Here is a 22,653-nt window from a genome sequence, read left to right on the forward strand (position 1 = left end):
CTAAACAATATTATAACTTACCTTAGTTTAAATTATCCTGACTATATGAGAGAAGAGCTTCAGTACAATTAAATTCTATGCTAGGCTGAAGCTTTTCCACTTTTCCTTTTTTTTTTTTTCCCCCCCCTCCGCTTTATTTTAGTAAGAAAGAACCCTTAGGGTCAGATCCTGCTCACACTGAAGACGAGCAAAAGTCTTCACTGGAGTTCAATAGGAGAAGGACAGTGACTTTAAAACATTTTTCTTTTTTCCTTTTGTATCTTTCTGTTTGAGCTTTTTATTCCCTTCAGGCTATACAGATATTAAGCTTTTAAGATTTCTGAAGTAGCACTAAACAGTTGGAAGTCTTATGTTCTTAATGAAGCATCATACTGTAGTCTAATTTATTCGAATTCACTGACCTCATTTTGCCAGTGTTGTTTTTAAGGAAAAATTATTAGATTTACTCTTGACTAACAAATTAAAGGTAGCTTTTAAAACCACATTTTTTGGCACTACAGGTATACAACCCGTTATAAAACTTACATAACTGACATTCATTTGCTCAGATTTCAGTTCTTCCATTCATATTCAACTCTTCCACTAAAAGAAATTTTCTGCACATAAAAGCCTGCTCTTACCCAAACCATTATCCACTGTTGATACTCACATATGTCTCTTTGTATTTCCTTGCCTACCTGTAAACAAGGCTTCTAAGAAATTAAACGCTTTTCATTGATCAGGACAGAAAGTTGTTATGGTGCATGGTCTAAAAGGCATTTGTATATGGTTTCTTGTAGATGCCTAATGATAAAGAACATTAACACCTCAGAAATTCTCTCACAGCTGGAAATTCTTCTCTCCTAAGTGGACGATATACACGTAACACAGATGCCACAAATGAAAGAATGGTAAACCACGTCAGGTGAGAGTCCTGCATCCGAAGAGCATGCATCTCACTCACCTGTTTGGCTAAGTTGAGATGTGCTTCTGCTCCTTCGAGACACTATGGCAACCACTTTGGCACTAAGGCTGGAACGCCTTTTCTTCCCACCTGTTCCAACCGTGCCGACAGCTGTGTCCGACTGACTCCCATCATTGTGCTCCAGCTTATACATCTCTCCGCTCACACTTGTGCTCTTAGTAATTCTCCCTGAAGTTCCCATCCGTCTGCCTTGCATTTTAGGAGTAAATGTACTACAGTTACAAAGTAAAAACAAACATGTTAATTTGTTGTGTAGCAGTGCTTCCAAAAACCTTTTTTTTTTTTATTTAGGAAATTAATTTTAAGTCTTGATACATTTTCTTTTTTTTTTTTTTTTTTTTTGGTTCTCATATATAAGCTTAATTTGGATATTCCTCAGACTATATATTTCCAGTATTGTAATTTGCTCTTCACTTCGGTGAGGGAAAAGAGAAATGAATGCTTTCCCAATTGCTTTTCAGACTGACAAAGACACAGGCAACGCTGAATTTCACATAGAGCCTTTCTGCATATATCCCCAGAATACAAAAAGCAATAAAACAGCAATTTTACTGCCAAAGCAAAAGGATACGGGACAAGAGAATATATGTAGGTTAATACATTTATCTTGTAGACACTGTTCAAAAAAGCCTAAAGACCTACTAGATATAAATATATCATTTTCTATATTTTCGTACTTTACAGAAAGAAGAGGTTACGTGCAGTATTCTGTATGTTTTTGCTATCTCACTTTTTTAAAAGGTAACTACAATAACTGCAGTATGAAGGCAAAGCAATTTTGAGGCAAAAAAAAACTAATAACCCCAAAGAACTTTTATTGATTGATAGAAAGACAAATCTCTCTGTCAGTTCTATTTGCTTTTCCTTAGCTATCATATTACAATTGAATGTTTCTATATGAATCCTTTTTCTGGTCCTACACACGGAAGCTGAATGAAGTATTCAGAAATGCGTTCTGGAGAACAATCTCAGATATACACAGGATGTACTAATACACAGTCACAACACTGCAATGACCAAGCGATGCCCTAGCTCTCATGGTAATGCTGAGTTAGTTATTGCTCTGCAGTGGCATGGAAATTTAAGCTGCAGTCTGACTCACTTCAGATGTAGTTGTTAAATCGGCCTGACAAGGAATATTCATTGTATCATAATCCTGTATTGCTGATTAGTAGGCCTACAAGCAACATACCAGTGACAGCCAGTCCCAACTCTCCATCACCCTTAAAACAGAAATAGAAGGGTTCATTATACCACTGCAAGATTCAGACAGACAGGAAATCTTGCCAGGGAGACATGAAGGGGTCTGTGTGAGCAGAGATGACATCCCGTGACTTCGATTGATCTGGAACCTGCTAAAGCATAAATCAGTCCCTTCCAAAGACACATCTAGGGATGTTTAAGGTGAGGATCGTCTAAGTTGTGTTTTACTGACAGTTACCAAGGCTTACTAGTGAGTGACCATATGTAAGAGCTGATAAAAGTAGATAATTATTTTTGGAACAAGCTGGAAAAGTCATGTCCTTGAATAGGCAACACTTAACAGCAAGGGACTAATCAGTCTCTGCATAGGCATGCACCTGTGTTCAGTACTTAGGATCTGCCCCTGTTAATTTATGATTAAGCAAAACAACTACAGCCTTTGCATAAACAATGTGCTGTGTTGCACTACAGTGCTCATGGACACATTTCAGTGGACCACCTGAGGCATGCTCAGCTTAAAATAGGTTCTCCCTTCTTCCCTCCTATCCCACTGCAACTTTAGTGACCCTTTCTTATAGTTTTGCATGGCAAAATGGAGGGACACATATTTTGACATTTCTATGTAATATTCCCTTGTATTTTATTGGAGACTCCCCTCCCACACACACACACGCACATATATATTCAGTTTCCTTAGGAAGTATTTTAACTGCACTTTTCACTCTTTTGGAAAACAACAACAACCAAAACCTACTTCTTTTCATTTAAAACTAGTATCAAGTTGAGTAAAAAATGCATTAAAATAGTTTCAGTTTTCAGAATAGAGAGGTTTCTCCCTGAAAGCTATCAGTAGGGAGTTACAGAACTCGTGATGATATGTAAATGGCATTAACATCATCACAGTCTTAATATCTTTACTGCAAAACTTCTCACATGAGTAGTTCTTTTGCTTAAGCAGTAGCTTAAATCTTCACACCATTAAGTTTTTGAAGTACCCATGTTTTTGCTTTAATGACAGAGTTTCTAAAATATTTCAGAAACTGTAACCACAATTTTATACAGATAATCCAAACAGTAGAATTAAATATGAGACTTCAATCCTATTGGCTCGACTGACTGCTTAAAAACATGCACAGTACAAATAAATACATTAGGTTTGGACTGAGAAGAGTTGTGAGAAGTGCTTCAAACAGAAGCATGTCTGATACTGGTGGAAAATGTCATTCTGGGAGCACTGTACATTGCAAAACCGAACCCATAAATACTGTTATCTTCTATTGCTAGGTGGTAATAGAAAGATTAGAATTGGTCAGACATGGATCAAGCACGTAACTAACGTCCTTTGAGCTACTGATGATGCAATATACTCCCTGAATTGGTACACCTCTCATGAAACTGTTTCTTGTCTGTTCTATATGAATATAAAATTACTTATTGTCATCAGTCCTTAGTGAAATTTACTTTATACATAAATTTGCCTATGACTTTTGAAAAACATCAGCACTGTTGCTTTTCTAGCTCTAGAGTTGACAGCTTTCAATTCAGGTAGCTATGTTTTAGGAAATAAACACTGTCAAATGCATGCTCACCAAAGAAGTAATGAATTAAGTGACCTTTTTGGAACCTCTACAAGAGGAACTTTGTTACAGTTCCAAAGTTACAGACAGCACTTCTTAATTTGAAGCAGTGTAAACACGTAACAATGAATATCTGCTAATCACACTTCTTTCCATAGAAGCAATTAATTGCACACATGCCCATGGTACACATCCTATCAGTCATGCCAGTAAGTAATTAACAGCTTGTTCCTTCAGGCTCAGAAACAATAATAATCAGACCTACCCTAAATTTCTGGAGTATCAGCACAGTAATCTATTTTTATTTAAATCCCCCTCTCCTCCAAAACAGTTTCCAGTTTCCTACGCAGCCATGGCTTTCAATGTTCTTCCATTTTCCTTGAACAACGCCTAGGGAAACTGACACCTGGCATTGAGTTATGTGAAGGATGCGTTGCTAAGTATCTATGGAGTTCCAGTCTTGGTCTTTCATTCGCTGAGCACTGTGTTTCTTTCCCTTCCTCAGTTGCTGTTTGGGAAAAAATCTTAGGAACTGTGATCCTGGTGATACCTAGCTTTCCTCAAGCTGTACAGAAAATTAAAAGTAATCAAACAAGATGGATTTATTACGGGAGGAGACCAAGTCAAAAAAAACACCATAAACAGACAACATAAACCTTTTCTTCTCATGAAGCCAGGCTATTGGGAGACTTTTTTTTTTTTTTTTTTTTTTGGGGGGGGGGGGGAGGGGGTATAGTTATTCTTTCCTTGGGTTTAATATAAACCATGCCCCTTATATAGTACAGACGCTTATTTCATAGGCAACACACAGTATTGTCTTTTAAAGCTGTAATGGACACTAAACCATGTTATTTTTATTGTTGTTCATGAATTCAATAACCTGTTCTTTACAAAATATCTAAGCTAGGAGCTACTTTTTTCAAGTAACACAGATTTCTGTCTTTACCTCTCCACAAACACTGCAACATGAAAAAATATTAATCAGGATTGCCCATACTTTAAGAACATAAACGTCATTATGCTTCAAATAGCAAATAAATTTTAAAAGCAGTGATGAACTCTACCAAGTTTATGCTGGAACTTCTGATAAAAATATTTTTCTACAATTTGAGAATATTTAGGGAAGTTTACCGTTCTTAATGTTGGGGCTGGATATAGTTCCACAGCTCTTACACAGAATTTTGGCTTTGGCAAGAAAATCTTAGGAAATGTTTTCTCTCGAAAAAGAAGTGATATCACCTACTTGCACACTTATCAAGAAAACCTAAAAAAATAGAGATCTAATGTACAATGTGATAACACTGTCTAAATATGCAAACAACCTGCAGCAATAGCTCAGAGTGGTGTCCCACAATCCCTGTATCTAAAAAGAACCACTGATCCCTAATTCTGTATAACAACAGATGTTGGCTTGCCAACATCATTCGCACATCAGTCTTGTCTTCGCACATCTGAACCTTGAATCCTTTTTCTTCATCAGCTGAGGAAAGAAGTCCTCTTACAACCTCCTAAGTTGCAAGAAGGCAACAGAATTGACTGGTTTGCTTTTTTGGAGGAGGAAACACTGTCATTTCAAAGTCAGACCAAAAATATAATCTGATAACTGGAAGGGCAGAAACCCCCAGGTCTCATTTTCAAGGATCCTACTATCTACTTTGATTAGACATGGGTAACTCCTTTTCACCAGTACTTGGAATTGGATTTTGATGACAATTTCTTTGATGTTGATGATTCCTTCTATCCAAATCTTTCTTACCTACCCAGGATTTTGTTCCCATTTGGAGCCACAGAACCTTGTCAATTCTGTAACTGTGTATATGAATACTTTAAGAGAGAGAGAAGAAATTGAAAATAGGATTTTCTGTTGAGAGCATCTGTTGACATTTAATTGAGCTATATTGACATGTACTTAACTGAAATATTCTTTTAAAGAATGTATTATTTACAGCAATAAAAATGAATGTATAGAATCTGCCATGCAATTAAAGAAACAACTCATAGTCCTACTACTGACTTTGCTCTAATAATTTCAAGCATTTATGGATATAATAAATACTAATCCTATGATATTTTTATGCCAATCTTTACTTTTTTGTACAATCAAACTCAAATGCTCAAACCTCACATTTTTTACTGATAAGAATTTAGAAGGCAGTGATATCTACCAAATGAGAAATATGATTTGACAGTATTGTAGCTTAAAGAAAAGTCAATTTTGTATATTAATTTCCAAATTCAAGGGCTATGAATACTTTCTGATTAATGGATAGATCACTTTTTTGAAAATACACATAAATTTAAATTTTCATTGTCTGCAACAGCTTGAGGGACTTCAGGATTCACCCTAAAAATATTGAGGTATTTGGAATTCAGATTAATCTTCTGCTTGTTTTTACCATACAAATACCAAGTTCTACCTTCCTAGGAAATATTTTCTAGTGTGCTTCTGGTATAAAGTAGCCATCAGTTTGCTAGAAACAGATTTAATGGGATAGGACCTGTATTCTGAGGATCAAATTGTACAGCTGTCCAGTACTTCCACTTGTCATAACTGAGCAAACAGGGATAAAGATTGAGCTTCCTTTACATTCACCTAATCCCTGGGGCAGTTTATTATTTGATGTTAACTGGAACAGTATCAAAAGAACAGACAGTTAAAATTCACTCTTGTCTAATTGAATACCTTTAGAACAAAATATTTTTCCATTAGTTACTGGCTATCACTTGGAGATATAGCTCCTAGCTCACACTGTTGCTTTCATCAGTATGCTTAGGGTTTAATTTATGAAACACAAAGAACCAAAGACCAGCATGAATTGACAGATTTACTTTTGCACTTAGCTGTTCTGATAATAATATACCTAAATTTTTATTTTTCTTTACTAGACTTTCTGGGATTATTGACATATTCATTTAAATGTAAACATAAGTTTTTTGCAGGCTAAAATTGGTAATTTTTTAAGTTATATTATCAATTTCAATCTAGTTGTAATAACAAATAAATAAATGAATAAATTTTTCAATAGCAGGATAAATAAGAGTAACATATTAAACAGCATACTCGATTTATTTCTAAATGAAATATTTCACCTGCATTTTTATTTAATTTTATTTTACCAGATTTATCAATTCCTTCAATGACTTCAGCAAAAATCTTATGCTATTCCTTATGCTATTGGTATATTTGTGCATCTATTTTACAGATGGAACTCATCTTTCAAAAGTTCTGGAACAGCACGTATAATTTAACTAATTTAGCACTAGTTCCAATACTAACTTTAGCACAGCCCAAATACATTTAGTTCTCTTACAGCATCTTCTTTTTAACATGGCATCCCATACAGTTTTCTAACTGTTGTTTTTGATTACTACTTCTATGCTATGCATGATACATTAAGATAAATGAACTGAATGAATAGTAGCTGTATCTCAGTGTTGTAAATGTCCTAAGTTTGTTCAAAACTTCTTACTGGTATTCCTACAAGTCTTGGATTATGTGCAGAATTAAAAAGGCTTCTACAGATGTGAAAATTATTTGTATCTAGAGGACACAAAACAATGATTATATTTTTCCTGATACAGCAGGTATTTTTAACTAAATCAGTAAAATATGGTTTGAAAAAAATAAACTTTACAGATAGTCATCCTGCAAAAAGAGTCACCCAACTATTATATTTTTAACCTAAGTGACACTGTAAAGTGACGGTGCCCTTGACCCGAGCCAGAGAGCAGGGTGGCCCGGAGCTGTCCTTCAGCACCAGCCCACTCCCCGTGAAGGTCGAAGTGCTCTCACTTTTCTGCCAGAACTTACACACGAGACAGATCCTATCTGTACTACACAAGGTGAAATCCAGACTGTGGTTGAATGCCAGCAGAGCTGTGGAAGGAGGCAGTGCTTTCCGTTTTCCTAGCTGCCACTACCTGCAAATTGTACTTCACTTCTGTCTATGGGAATGAAGACTGAACTATTTAGATTAAAAATAATAATAATAATAATATTTAGAGTAGCATGAGTTGCAAGCTGACAGAAAAATTAACCCTGAAGTAAATTCTATAAAATGAACACAGTGTAAGGACAGTGTGGATTACATTTGCTTGTATTAAACTATAGCATGCACAACTATATAAAACTGAAACTAAGCCAATTGCATGTATTAAATCACTGTATATTTTTCCTCATGCAGATACCTAATACATATATTCAAAATGAGTAAAAACATACACCAAAAAAAATACGGATTGAGAAAATTAGTATACAGGTACACATACTAGTTCCCAGTAACTATATGAACTATCTACCAATAGCACATATTGCCTGAAAAAGAAAGCTAGTAAGACACAGGAAGCCAGAACAAACTTTGCCCATAAACTCACCTATATAAAATCTGGATGCATATCGTTTCAGGGAAAAAAACTTAAGTGATCAGCCATTGCTAAATCACAGTATTCATTATCTTCATTATCTTAAACTCACTAACGGCTTACAACAAAAATACTTTTTAGGTGTTTATTTTCTTGATCATTCATTATTACTTCATCCATATTTCCAATTATGCAAGCCTCGAGTAAACAAGTAATCCCCTGTATTTCTTGCAGTACAGATGATATTTTAATGTAAGTTCTTTCCACAGAGTTGCTGTAACTTAAATCTTTAGACAGAATCCCCAGCCTTCACCAGCATGAGCTAGTAAGCTTCCTTCCTCTTCTGCTGAATGCAGAATCATGTACTAATTCATAGCCTCTATGGCACCCTTTTGCAATGAGGTAACTCATGAATACTAATAACCTCCTAAACATATAATAGTTATGGACCAAAGAGAAGATGAGCACTCCATTAATAATGAGAAACATTACATTTCTAAAAATAATCTACATCTTGCTATTAGTATTATATGATATATAATTAATAAATCCAAACTCAAGGTACCTATCCACAAATTGCTCTGTCAGCCTTAGAATAGATAGCCTTATTTACCTATGATAAATAACATTGCTGTAAGATTAATTACTGTGCAATTTATGGTATTTCATAAATTAATTCAAACATAGTGCTTTACAAACCAAAGGACAAACACATATCCCATATTAAAATTTAGTAAGTCGAGAGACTTTTTTAGACCACAAAGAAGTTGATTCAATGAAATAATCATTGTGTACAGTCTGTACCTACTGCAACTACATATTGATCTAACATGCACATTGATCATATATTATATCCATAAAATAGCTATTAGCATCTGTAAAATCACTACATTAGAGTTGTTATAGTGTATTACAGCAGCTGAAATGCAGAAACTTGTAAATTATATCTGTTCAGGACAATATTCCTATGTTGTCAGAAAGACTTCCCAGTGACTCAGATACTTCCACTGGAATTACAAAGTCTCAGCCCCATTGTGTTCAATGTGTAAACTCTCACTGAGGTAAGGGCTGGGGAAAAATTCTTTACAGATGTCTCTGGGAGCTTAACTGATTCACATTCTTCTTTGGAAGATTAGGAAATTTCCATGTTGGAATGTAGTATCAGAATCTGCTTTCTGGAAATGCCTGAGTAACGCAATGACCAGTGAACTGTGCAAGTTTCTCTCCCAGCTCTCACAGATCTCTCAGGTTTACAAGATCTCACAAGATTTACAAGTTTTTAAACTCGTAAAACTAACATTTCTCCATGAAATGAATGAATAATAATTCCATGAGTAATCCTTAATGTTATAAAACATCAGCAGATTTCGAAGGGCATCTCAATAAGTTAATTTATACTCTCTGAAGCAAGCACAGAAATTGTCTCTGCATGCAGGAACCTGTGTGGCTGTGTGCATAGCCGTGGCACTATCAGCGTGAAGCCAACTAATCACATGAATCATAAAATGAAACCAACACAAAAGCAGTTAGCTACTGCAGGGACACTACTCAGAGTTAAGTATTGCTATTACTGCTGATGTGGACAGGCTAATGGAATCAAAGGGCAAACAGCTTCGTTGACCCAAACTTGACAGCACGGGTATATTTTAGGGTCAAAAGTATGAAACATAGCAAGCATGTAAATGTTAAATCTATATCAAGAAATTAGGTATCGGGGTGTGTGGGTATGACAAAAATGTGGAGTTTTTTACACTCACCACTAAATTGAGAAAACTTCCTTTAGTAGCAAGAAGGATGAATGCACCAGTTTTTCTTTCTTTGCACAGCATTCAGCATATTATTCTCCCTGTCACATCATGTTGTAATACTTTTTCCCCACTAATGCATGAGGTACTGTTGTACCTGTGATCTTACCGCTCATCATGTAAAAAGGCTAAATCATTGATATGAATCATTCACTGGTCCTTTACAAAAGTAAATGGTAGCAACAGGTAACAGGCACAAAGTAGGGAATGAATGGAGGAGGAAAATCTAAAAGGCTAAATGATACAGTGGAAGGACAGGAATAACAAAGAAAATATAGAAAATATGTTAAAAAGAAAATGAGACAGAGATAGACCAGGTGAGAGCTACTCTGAAGTATAGGAAAAACTATTTTACTAAATTTCTTTATTCTAAAAATAACATGTACTGTCTGTTAAAAATGTTACAATGCAATGTTCTTATAATAAAAGTTTGTGCACTATATTTTATCTGAATCAACTGCAATAATTAAATGAAAAACTAATTAAAACTATTTTTCAGCCTTTTTTAAATCATGAAGAAAGGTTGTTGGTAACATAACAGTTTCTTTGAAAGAGGAAGCATAATTAGATAATTAAAAACACACAAGCAATGCTTCATAGTAGATTTTTCATGTGCAGATGTTCTGAAGGGATTAAAGACTGCATCTTCCTCCCTCTCGGACAGAGGCATACAGCAGTATTTAATGACAGATTTGAAAAAAATATATATATTATCCTTAGATAATGAATAATTAGAACATTAATTACTCTGGCTTCACCTTGGTCTTGTACACAAATGACCTCAGAATCAGACATTTCCATCTGTAATACACTGTTTGGGGGTAAAAAATATACATAATTATATTTTTAAGCACCTTAGCTTAACTGTTTTCACATATCTTGCCTCTGCATAACTATTTGGAGGATATTGCCCTCTATTTTCCTCCATAGATGCAAGAGTTGTGACAAGTTAAACCAGTGTGCTTTCCCCAAGAGAGAGCAGCTAAGAAGCAATATTAATTAATTGCCGTTCTTTTTTTTTTTTTCTCTCTTTAATTAAACTGAGAAGTGCTTTAGTTAATAAAACAGTTTTGGTGCTGGTTTTTGAGCTGCAGTTATTCATGGAAATAAAGCAAGATTCCTAATTTATGTCTTCTATTGCGGTGGATCCTTGCACTATGGAGATTTTTGATTGAAAATGCTAGTCAGTTACACTGTTACTGGTTTGGGTGTAACATCGTAATGCAAGTTTGTCAAACAACAGAAAATTTCCATGTCTGTTTAACACTCAAGGCTGATTTTTTCTTCTTTTCTATGTTCCAGACCATGACAGACCGTCTAGACCTTTTGAAGGAGCTAAGAAAAACACACAAGTATTTGGGCTAACCAAAAAATCATAGACTAATGTAAAAGATCAGCCTCCAACCAAATTGCTATATATTCTGTTCCCACACTTGTTCAACAGGAAACAGCCCATATAATTACTTTCCTGAGGAAACATTCTAGAAACAGCCCATATAATTACTTTCCTGAGGAAACATTCTAGATAAAGGGACATGAAGTAACACAGGGACCAAAAGTGCTGTGTAAATGAACTAGCTCTGGAGTGAGAAGCCTCAGAGCTGCACTTGGTGGCATTCTGCCCAACCTCACAAGTCCTGCAAGGCAGGGCTCCTGGGCTCTGTATAGGAAGTTGCTGACATGAAATAGTATGCTGGGATAAATCTGTTGTATTTGAATAGCTGGGAATGCATGTGATTATACCAGGCACTCTATAAAGGCAGTCAGTCTGCAAAATATAGAGAAATATTTTCAGATACTCTGGCAGTGAGTATGCAGAAGCAATAATATGTCCAGAACAGGTAGTGTTACAGTACTCTGGTGCCAGAGCTAGTGGAAAGATCCCTTCCTTCTCTTCCTACTGTCTAGCTCTACATGAGTTTCATATGCTCTGTTACGGTTTAGGTAATCTGTCCTCAGCTATGTTTTCTTAGTTTCCTTAACATATTCGGACCAGCTGACAACATGATAACTTCTCTATTTCCAACAGAAGGTGACTTTTCTTTGTCTTGTAGCTGGACACTGTAGGTAAGGGAAAATCAAGGAGATACAGTTGAGGAGGGAGGTGACTGCAGCGTGGACTGTTAGGATGTGACACTCCATTATCTGAGTTCTTACAAAATTTCTTGTATGCATGGTCTTTTCACTAAGATTAGTATTTACGTGGAATTGAGTTTGATTAATTTATTTTTTAATCTGTCTTCTGTGCCTTAATTAACACTTGTATGCCTTTTGTGACCACAGCACTAATACAAACACATATTACCAGGGACACACAAGTGTACTTATGGATGCAACATACTGTACAAATGAGCACATTAAATGTATAAAGCCTATACCAAAGAACTGACGGAATCTAGTGCCCACTGTTGTTGGTGTTGATTCTACCTCATTTTATTCCTGCAGTAGGAATTTCATTAGCAGCTATAGAGTGGATAAGTTTTCCGGTTGATTTTAAAGCATCCTATGCTTTGAAAAATACTGTTTTTATAATGCTATCTTATATGCTATCCTCTGCAAGTCTTCAGTCTGTCAGCTGCACTGTCTACATTATGGATGCTTTGGTGTGGTATTCCAGCTACGGGAGAGAGAATGTTTTCCATACTAAAATCAACTAATTAAACTTCCTCAGTAATTAAATATAAAACTAGAAACCACTGAAGTAACTGCACAACAAATGTTGCTTATGACATTTTATAAAAATGAATCTTTACTTGGCCCTAAACATCTTGTTTACAGGAGAAACCTTGACTACAAAGAAACATTCATACATAGGCAAATTATTAGGAATGTAATTAGTGTCATAAATATAACAATTTTCTTTTGGTCTTTATAACAGTATTTTTTTAATATCAAACTGGAATTCCATTACTGTTTTAGACATGTTGTACAAAAGCTGAAACAGTCTAATATTTTGGTTCTAATACTGACTTTAACAGTGAATACAGTTTGTTTTTATAAATTACAAATAAATGATTGTTAAAAAATGTTTGGGAAATCTAAGCAGATCAGTATTGCCATGTGCTCAGTTAGCTTGCTAATACAATGCTACAAGAGTCTAATTCTTGAAGGTAATGGGAAAGTGCTCAACAACTCAATGCATGTGCTTAATGCAAAGCAGAAGTGCAGCCAGCTACAATAAAAGTTACAAACAAGTGTTCAGCATCCTGACTCAGTAAAACACCAGACCTGTGCTTAAATGGCTCTCTTTCCAGCAAATCACAGGTCCAGAACAGGCTATGTAGTCCACTGAACCTCTGTACGATTCACTAACCACAACTCTTCATTAGTTGCAGGAGCTCTCATTCCTCCTTCACCGAATCTTCTTGCACATGCAGTTTGTATCTAACTATCCTTCACTTTCCTGTGTCACTCACTGCTGCTTGATAATATTGTGCCACAGAAAAAGCTTTTAATCATGTCCCCATTTATCCTCCTCTCCCCACAAACAGCTGAGCTTGCAGACATAACACTTTTCAAGGCTCAATTCTCTGAAAATTCCAACCCTCAAATACCCTTCTTAGTCCAAACATCAACACCATATCTCTGGGCACACACAGAGTATAACACTGGATTTCTTTTGCAAGTTAGCTAAATAGAAGAGATGAATTGAAGTCCCTCTTCGAAGTCCCAGTGAAGTCCCTCTTAAGTTACATGCGTTTGATTTTATCTTGGGAGCACAAAAAAAAAAAAAAGAAAAAAAAAAAAGACTGAGAGACATGTTTCCAGGCAATGTTTCCAGAGAAGAATGAAGATCAGCAATAGTTTTTGGTGAAGTGGTTTAAGGTAATTTTGTCTTACACTTAGACAAAATCCTCCTATTAGACTAAGGTGAAAAAAAAAAAAAAAGGCCACAGGGGATTCCAGGAAAAGAAACTAATCCAGTAAATCTCATCAAAAAGCAACAGGGAACATTGTACATTGTCCTCACTAGCAGGAGGCACATTTCAAGAGAGGCCAACAAAAGAAACAAGTAATTTTTTTCTGGCTTTACAGAATTTGGTTCCACTCAACATATTATTAAGTGAGAAATTACACAGGACAAACAACTTTGGCCTCTGGAAGCCACGTATCTAATACTGGAGGACTATAATGTAATAGACAATACTATAATAAAAGGTAGTTGCTACATGCTGAAGTTAGATATTTACTCCCTAGGAAGTTGAGACACTTTATACATTCACAAATATTACGTAGCTTTTCAGTTACAGTTACTGAACTGCAACTCAAATCCTAAGAGTGAATCATGTAGGATAAAGTGTGAAGCTTGCAAGTTGATTTTGAACTTCAATAGCTATGAAAATCAATATTATTTACTTACTCAAACTAGAAGCAAGAATCACTTATTTCTGATCATTGTTTCATTAGTTGTACATTAAAGCACAAAGCAAATACAGTACTGCACTATAAATATACAGATTACTGTAGTCAGTGCAGTTCAGCTGTAATACCTTGTGATTCTCTCTAACAAAGAAGGGATAGCATTTTGCACAACTAGCAGAATATCCACTTTATACAGAATACTAGTAGTGAGGGCTAGAAACATCACAAATACCCAGTTTGGCCCACTATACTCAAACTCTGATCCTTCACATGCTAACTTGCCCTGACACAGGTTTGTATAAGGAACAAGGGATCAAATGAATGCAAGGTGCAAAAAATTCTGTGACATTCAACACATTTTCTGAGTTCTCAGATTCTGAAAATTTAGATTGAGTGTGGAAAGCAAATAAACCATACAAAGCCAGTATGAAGCTGCCCGTTGTTCCCATTTTCCAGGTGACTTCCTTTTACTAATGAACGTACAGCAGTGTTCTGTTGTTGCCTCTACTAGCTCTGGCTGTAATATCTGTAATAATAATTAAAAGATTTCACATTTCACTTTTTTTTTTTTTCTATATGCGTGAAGAATCTTAAGTATGTTCTGTACACTGTAGCATAAACTCAATATACAGATTTCAATTACTTTTGTAATTAACATGAAATGAATCAGTCTCCATTTCGACACAGGTCTCATCTCATCAAAGGAACTGCATTAAAAGACTTTGGTGTATTATGTTTTCCTTGACTGTCATGACACAAAGTTAAACTAAACATAGCTGAGCTGGCTATGTGGTGCAGTACTGCCGCATATCAAGTGAATTACTGAGCTGACAAGAGGGTGGGGAAAGGACTGAACTACTTGTTGCACAGCTCATCTCACATACATTTATAATGGCAACAGGCAGCACTACTGGGAAAGCTAAGAGGAGGAGGTTAGAAGGCTCTTCAAACTCTCTCTACTCCATTCTCCCTATCACCATAAATTGTGTTAAATTAGTTCCATATACTATGTGGGTGGATGGAAAACCAACAAGAGAAAATCTATTTCCAGTCTACGGAGTGCTCTGTAGCTACATTTCTTTGAGATATCTTCTGCAGATCAACACTGCTGACAGTCCTCAGTGAGATAGCAAATCTCCAGTTACTTCATCTGGCTCTACACTACACTAATGACTTTGAGCATTTTATGTAAGAGAGCAGCATAATAGGCAGCGTGAAATGAAACTGAACAAAAAGAAGCATCTACATGTACAAAATAAGCATCTACATGTACTAAATAAGATAGGCAATACAAGCACAGATGACCCAGCACTGCCTGCTTCCCAAAGAATTCCAAGCAGAACATCCCCAGATAAGTGTAGCTAGAAGTGGGGAAGGCAGAGGTCTTACTTGAATCACCGGGGAAAACAGAAACTTTGTCTCGTTTAGAGTTTGAGAGCTTATCACCTGATGAACTTGAAGTAACTGGCTCCACGGTAACTAAAGGACAAAAAGGTACAACAGCAAAAGTACAGGGGAACTTTTCCTGTGCGAGGGAGTCTCCTGTGTTTACATAAGACTTCCACTCCAGAAATTCAAGTTTCCATGATGGTCACAGTAACTAAGATGTTAAACACTACTACTGCAGTACTGACCCATGGGGTACCCCACCAGTGACTTGCCTCCAGCTGGACGTTGTGTCACAGATCTGAGCATGGCATTCAGCTGGTTTTCAATCTGTCCCACTGTCCACTTTACCAGGTACATATAACAGTATAAATAACAATGATATTCCCAATGTAGGGACTTTGTTTCAAATTCAGATACACTTAAAATGATTTATCTAGTCTTCCATAGAATTGGCAGATTTAAGCTAAACATCTTATGGTAGCTGATTTGCTAAATCCTCCAGAATAGAAACCTCCAGCTCACATCCACCACATGTGACAGTTCCCTACTTGACATCACTGAAAAGTCCATCTTCAAAGGTATCTTTGAATAAACAAGCTCCTATTGCAATAATGATAATAATAATAATAATAATAATAATGCTATGACATCATTGGGCATAATTTTTACCCAAGTGAGCAAATGTCCTTCTTTGTCTGATTGAGTCTACATGGTGCTGATTAGTTGTCATGTATTTAACATGAATCCATAATTATAAATCTTTTGCATTAAACTATAGCATACACAGGCATAAAGTATTGCTTGACTTTACTTTAAATTCATAGAGAACATGACTAATGAGAGCAAACCTGCATAAAGGAGGACTGGTAACCTGACTTCAGTCATGAAATAAATAGAAAATCCAAATGCTACAGGAAGACAAATTCACAGGTCTGATTCTGATTCAAGTCAAAAACCACAACACTTGATATTTGCCTGGAATTCCACTAGAAATCATGATGGTCAACCAGACTTTGTAGGACAGTAACAAGAAAGATGCTTGAAATAATTTCATATCCAGACTAATTTATCTGTGCATACCTGTTTGTTATAGCATCCATCTGAAAATGCTAAACAAATTAGAAATGAAGAAGCTATTTTATATGCTTATATTTAGAACTTGCATCAATCATAATTCCCTTTTGCAATGCATTATAAGTGCTAATCAACGAGATTTCCACACTGAAGATTATCTAACGGTATTTCCATGCATACTATGTAACAGCTTTCTGACAGGTAATTCAATTACAATTATACTGTAGGAATGAAATTATCCATCTACCTTAAAAGGTTTAGATACAGTCTTGTCATTGATCAACAGACAGGAAAGATTTGCTTCTGCTCTCCCTATGTTACTGACTTCATCAGCATTCTCAAGTTTTCTAATATTACTAAACTTGCATTTCTGAGTTTTGATCCAACGATCAGCTGGAGTGTTATCTAACTATCCAAATAAAACACACAGTATTTCTGTGTTGTTTACTTCAATTTGTTTTCTTCTTACTTTACAGACAGTATTTTATTCTACAATTGATGTGCATAATGAAAAATAATGTAATTGGAATATAATGTAACTGGAATTACTCACTAAAATTAAGAATTGCTGATCAAACATCAACAGTTACATATTTAGAGCTAACGTGCATACATTTTTGAGTCACAAGATAAAGATGTATTGTCATGTTTTAAAATCTTTACCGTTTGAATAAAAATAAATATTTATAAATATAGGATAATATAGAACACTGTCCAAAATGACAGAATTCCAAACCTGCAAAATTGAGAGAGGGAGGATTCATCAGTTCTTCTAGATTGATGGGGAAAAGGCATTAGTTTGCTATTTGAAGGATCTTTTCCTTCCTTAGGGCTTGGGAGGAAAGGTCAGGAAACTGTTCATGCTGCCAGAGCTGGTGGTAGAGTTGGTGGTTATAAATTGCACTATGACCTGCAACTTCAGTCATTCTGACATTTAAGAGTAATCATATTGTACAAAATGACAGCAAAATTATTGCTTTCTTAGTGACAGCCCTAAAGACAGTACCTTGTATTTTCACATGCCTAACAGCTTAATTTATATCCCTTTTCAGAAATGCCATATGAAGGATGATGGGGTTATATCGACTAACAACATTAACTAAAACTACCGCTGTCTTAAAATGAGCTGGTGCATTTCATTCAGAAATTTGACACCACAGCTCTAAATATAAATAGCTAACCAGTGCTTTTCAGCTCATGTAGGAGTGTTAGAGGAGAACAATTTAACTTCAGGTTACTAATATGAAAGCTGGAGTACTCTCCAGTCACATTTCTCTATTTGAGACAGTTACCTCAGCTTGCTGGTGAATAGCTCTAGGATTCATTCTCAACTCAACAGAGAGAGAGATGGAAACACCCTTTCCGAAGGTGCGTCAGAGCAGGAATCTTGCTCATGTATTCTGAATTTAGGTATTTTTCTCCTGAATACAAAAGGCACCTAAGGCTATTAGTTGGATGACTTAGTTTAGTGAGATGGCTAGAAATGGAACACCTTGCTTGAGCTTCTATATACTTAATAGGTTCTTCACAGCTCTCATCTCCAGAAGGTATCTGGAGAAAAGAACTAGGTTCAGAAAACTGGCAGTTCAAAGAACATCTTGTCCTTAAGCTTAACATTGCACTCACACACTTGCCATGGCCACTGGGCTACACTTCCAAATGAAGATGATGGTGGAAATGTGTTTCAGTAAGATGGAAAACAGGCAGTTACAAAATGTTCTTTTCCTTGCCCCTCCTGCTCAACTACCCCATCTCCTCATGCTTGATATAAGTTAACATCAGGTTCCTTGGAGGCAAAAATAAATTTGAACGTCAAATTACTAACAAAACTTGAACTTCAAATTTCTAATTCATTGAATTCAGAGAAACATTAATTAAGGGCAAGAAACCATTTCACTTAATTCTAGATGCCTACAAGTAAACAACCTACCCGAACTAGTCATCTAGGGTTCCTATAATAATTAAAGCTAGGAAAGGACAATTCCCCCATCTTTGACATTTATCTGAAGATAAAGAAAACCATCCAAGATGACAGCTGTTTCCTTCCATTTAATGATAATTCAGAGAAGTTAGATGAATAATTTAATGAATAACTAATCTTAGATGAATTCTACTGTGCACATGCAGCTTTTAAGGCTGAAGTTGAACAGGATGAATCTCACTATAAAAAACTGTTTACAATATAATCAACCCTTTCCCCAAATTAACCCTCCACTTCCATGTAATTAGTAAGTTGTGCCAAGAAGTGATTAAGAATGTATGACAGAAGCTACTAGTACAGTCACAGGAGGGGAGGAATCTACGTTTGCCTCAGATCAGCAGAAAAAAAAAACTTTTCTTTTCTTCAGAAAAAAGCCTTTTATTTTCTTCAGCACCCAACTTCCCTTTATTCTGACCTTGCTTGATATAAAATTCCTACCATACATCATTTTTGCACATCTCCAAAGACTGACCTTTCCGTTGCCACAATATCCAGTCATCAAAAGTAACTGTAAACAACTCAACAGCTCGCATAAAAAATTTTGAACAGCAGATGTTAACCTATTGCATAAAATATTTTCCAACATAACATCAAAATGATTTTAAAATTTATTTCTTTGCATTTAATGGTTGAAATAAGCTAACTGCATTAGGCATCTCTCACTTACTTTATTGGTACTTTGGGGGAGCAAAACTACAGCAGGCTTAGATGAAAAATAATTAAAATTATTATTAACTTATGAATCTATTAATTTCTTCCCCGTATTTCTACTGAATGAGCTGCAATGCATATTACTACCATATATTTTATTCACTATGTGAGTACTACCTGAAGTTAAGAGAAAATTAAAGCAAGTAAGTATATACTGTCTCATGTCTTATGCATGGATTCTCTGGACAGTATCAGAAAGTGAAAGCATCTGAATTCTAACTACTTCTCACTTTAGGAGTTTAGAGTGAAGCTGAACTCTCCCAGCTGAAGCTCCCATTGCAAACACTTGGTTTTGTACACCACCTTGGCCTATTCTGTATCCAATGTGCTCTGCTGCTCGTTAGAATTAAAGAGGCAGAATGAGAACAAAGGTCTGATCTCAGGTTCCCCTCTTCCCCCCCATACCACAACGTTACAGGTTCTCCTGGGCTGAGAACCTTCTGATGTTTATGATCAGACATTAGGAACCCAGGGAACCTTTGTGATAAAATCTTCTAAACACAGAGATAGTTATGGGTAAAAATCCTATTTTGGTCAAACTGCCAAAAATATTGTAAAAAGACCTAGTTGAAGAAATTTAGTAGCTAGAAAAAATAGGTGTTTTGGAAAAATTAAACCCTCTGTAAGAGACAAGTAGTAAAAAGTTAGGCTACGATGAAATGTAGCATTGAAATACATGATCTGAAATAACTTCAAACACGAGCAACTTCAAATACATTTACAGTTCTACTGCAGTGTTCTGCTGGATTATGGATTTCATTATTAATATAGACGTATTTCACCCATTTAAAATACATTTTAATACACTTGTGAACTTTAACAATAAAACAAGGTGGAGCTAGTTCATACACAGAGCCCACTTTCTGACTTTCCCTAACATCCCTTCCCATTTTGTGAACAGATTAAAACCCTGAAGCTGAATTTCTTGAATCATGAGTCTGTCTAGAAATGTTCTGATGTACTTAATGATGCCATCCAGACTTTTATCAGACTGGTTTTCTCCATTGGGATAATTTATTTATTTATTTATTTATTTATTACAGTTCCTAATTCATACCCTGACTTCTAGCACCTACAGCCATATTTTTCAGAGTACAGGCATTGGTAGATGTTATCATAGACACGAAGCCAGTCCTACAGCCATTATTGCTGGTGGGAGTTTTATCAAGTTAAATGAAGACAAGATCTTGTTTGTTTATATTTTAAAAAGCATTAAACTGAGAAGTAGCTTATTATCAAGGATGAAAGACATTTGATTATTGATAATGTATCTATTTTAAAGCAGAGATATAAAGTTACTATAGAAAAAGTTGTTTCAAAGCCAGTAATTCATCATGCATGAAAACAGCAAAACTAAAGTAGGCAGGCATGGAGATAGACACATAGATGGAAAGAAAAGCAAAGCTTTTATGAAATCAAATTCTTTATATGACAAAACTAGCAACATTTCTGCTGTAACATCTTATTGGTGTAGATATTACACTTATTCATTACCAGCAAGGAGATAGTGTGTGTTCAAGTCCCACTTGCCACAAATACATCATCTCATGGGAACTTCTGTTTTCTGTTTTAGACACTTAAGTGCAAAAACGTATCGTCATCATAGGCTAGCAGTGGAAGACAGCTTATATGTACACAGACAATATTTCCCAAGTACTTCTGTGGCTGTGGTCACTTAATTTAAATAATTTCTAGTTGTATTTTGGCACCTACACAAAAGAGGGGGTGTGATACAATTGAAGCTGCACTGAGAACTCACCTGATTCTGCCCCGAGGGCGTTCAGATTGCTCTGACATAAAACTTGTGCTGCTGAGGCGTGAGGCACTGCTGGTTCGGGAAATGGCTGACACATCACTGACATCACTATCTGATGATTTGGCAGAGACGTTATCACAACTTCTGTACTGATCTGTTTGTATGTTATACTAGAGATCAAGAAAAGAAAGGGTGAGGAGTCTCATCAAAACACAGTGCATACACTGAGACAACAAATGACCTAAGTATTCTCTTCAGCTGGTTTTGGATCTAACAATTTAATGAACTTCAGAGGAGTACTTATATTAAATAATGTTTTCATGTCTACTAAAGAAATCAAAAGTGATATTTATGTAGTTAGTCAGATACTTGAAATAAATTACAGCATTGGACTTTAAATAGGCTGCTGGATCTTTAGTACTCTCAAACCATAATAATTAAATATTTATGCAGTGGATATGAGAAGCTGGCACTAGGGGTTGCTTTCAATACCTATCAGAAAAGATAAAAACGCGTATTTACTACTTCAAAATATCTCTTTGTATTGTGATACTTGAGAACTAATTGTGAAGAAAGCTAACTCAGCAAAAATAATATTTGTTCTCAAGCGGATCAGTTCCCTGATTGGGCTGCACATGTGCACAAGTGTGAGAAGTAGCAGAGGACCTGGCAGGAAGAGCATATGGAGAAGGGCAGAAATTAGTACACTTTCGGCAACACCAGAAACTCAGGTTAGTTAAGACTGACTGCAACACCACATCTATTGTGTAACACTCAAATTACTCACATCACTAGTTAGATATATATATATGTATATAAAAGCTTCAGTCCTAGTAATGTCACACTTACCTAAATTGCCAGGTTCCCAAAACTAAAATTCACTATCATTAGAGAGAAAGCTGGGAAGGGACTGAAACATTGCCATACTTTCTAGGGCATGTTATGTGAAAACAATGAACACGTGGCAACATAAGGCAGTTTTTGACATGATGCTCTAGGGAGTTCATTTTCTGGATCCATGCTCTGTAAAACTGTAATAAGTTTTACATAAAAGTTTATGTGCAAATTATAGACAAAGCTGTGACCATTTGTGAACATCCCCAGCTGAACTAGGCACTGGCTTACAGGCAGAGCCAGTTGGCAAAAGGTATGACGTAAAAAACCTGGCAAACATGAGCTCAGGTGAATATACACCTAATACAGATGAATGTATCACCTTTAAGCCATGAAACATGGTTTCCTGATTCCCCTATCCCCTACAGTAGCCATACATATTTTTTTGACTTATTACTCCCTACCTACCCCTTTCCAGTACATTTTGACAATCAGCTAACTCAGAAACGTCAGCTAAACTGAGGTTAGCACTATCCTGAGTGCTAACTTTAAGAGAGTGAAAGAAGGGCTGGGAAGATGACAGGAGAAAAAATAAAATAAAATAAAATAAAATAAAATAAAATAAAATAAAATAA

The 22,653-nt window shown here is 35.8% G+C and overlaps 1 protein-coding gene across 40 annotated transcripts in view; it reads right to left on the reverse strand.

The window, feature by feature from the left end:
• Nucleotides 1-22,653, reverse strand: part of RIMS1 (regulating synaptic membrane exocytosis 1) — a 333,844-nt gene that overhangs the window by 42,289 nt on the left and 268,902 nt on the right. For 30 of the 40 annotated variants that reach the window (XM_035322661.1, XM_035322703.1, XM_035322666.1 and 27 more), the window contains 2 exons: nt 21,188-21,354; nt 944-1,176 (listed from right to left, as the gene is read on the reverse strand). The exons of 9 other annotated variants lie outside the window; for them this stretch is intronic. In XM_035322661.1, the coding sequence (XP_035178552.1) occupies nt 944-1,176; nt 21,188-21,354 (400 nt within the window). The remainder of the gene's footprint in view (nt 1-943; nt 1,177-21,187; nt 21,355-22,653) is intronic. One more of the 40 variants, XM_035322694.1, reaches the window with a different exon arrangement.

The sequence above is a fragment of the Oxyura jamaicensis genome, chromosome 3, assembly GCF_011077185.1.
Source record: "Oxyura jamaicensis isolate SHBP4307 breed ruddy duck chromosome 3, BPBGC_Ojam_1.0, whole genome shotgun sequence".
Lineage (NCBI taxonomy): Eukaryota > Metazoa > Chordata > Aves > Anseriformes > Anatidae > Oxyura > Oxyura jamaicensis.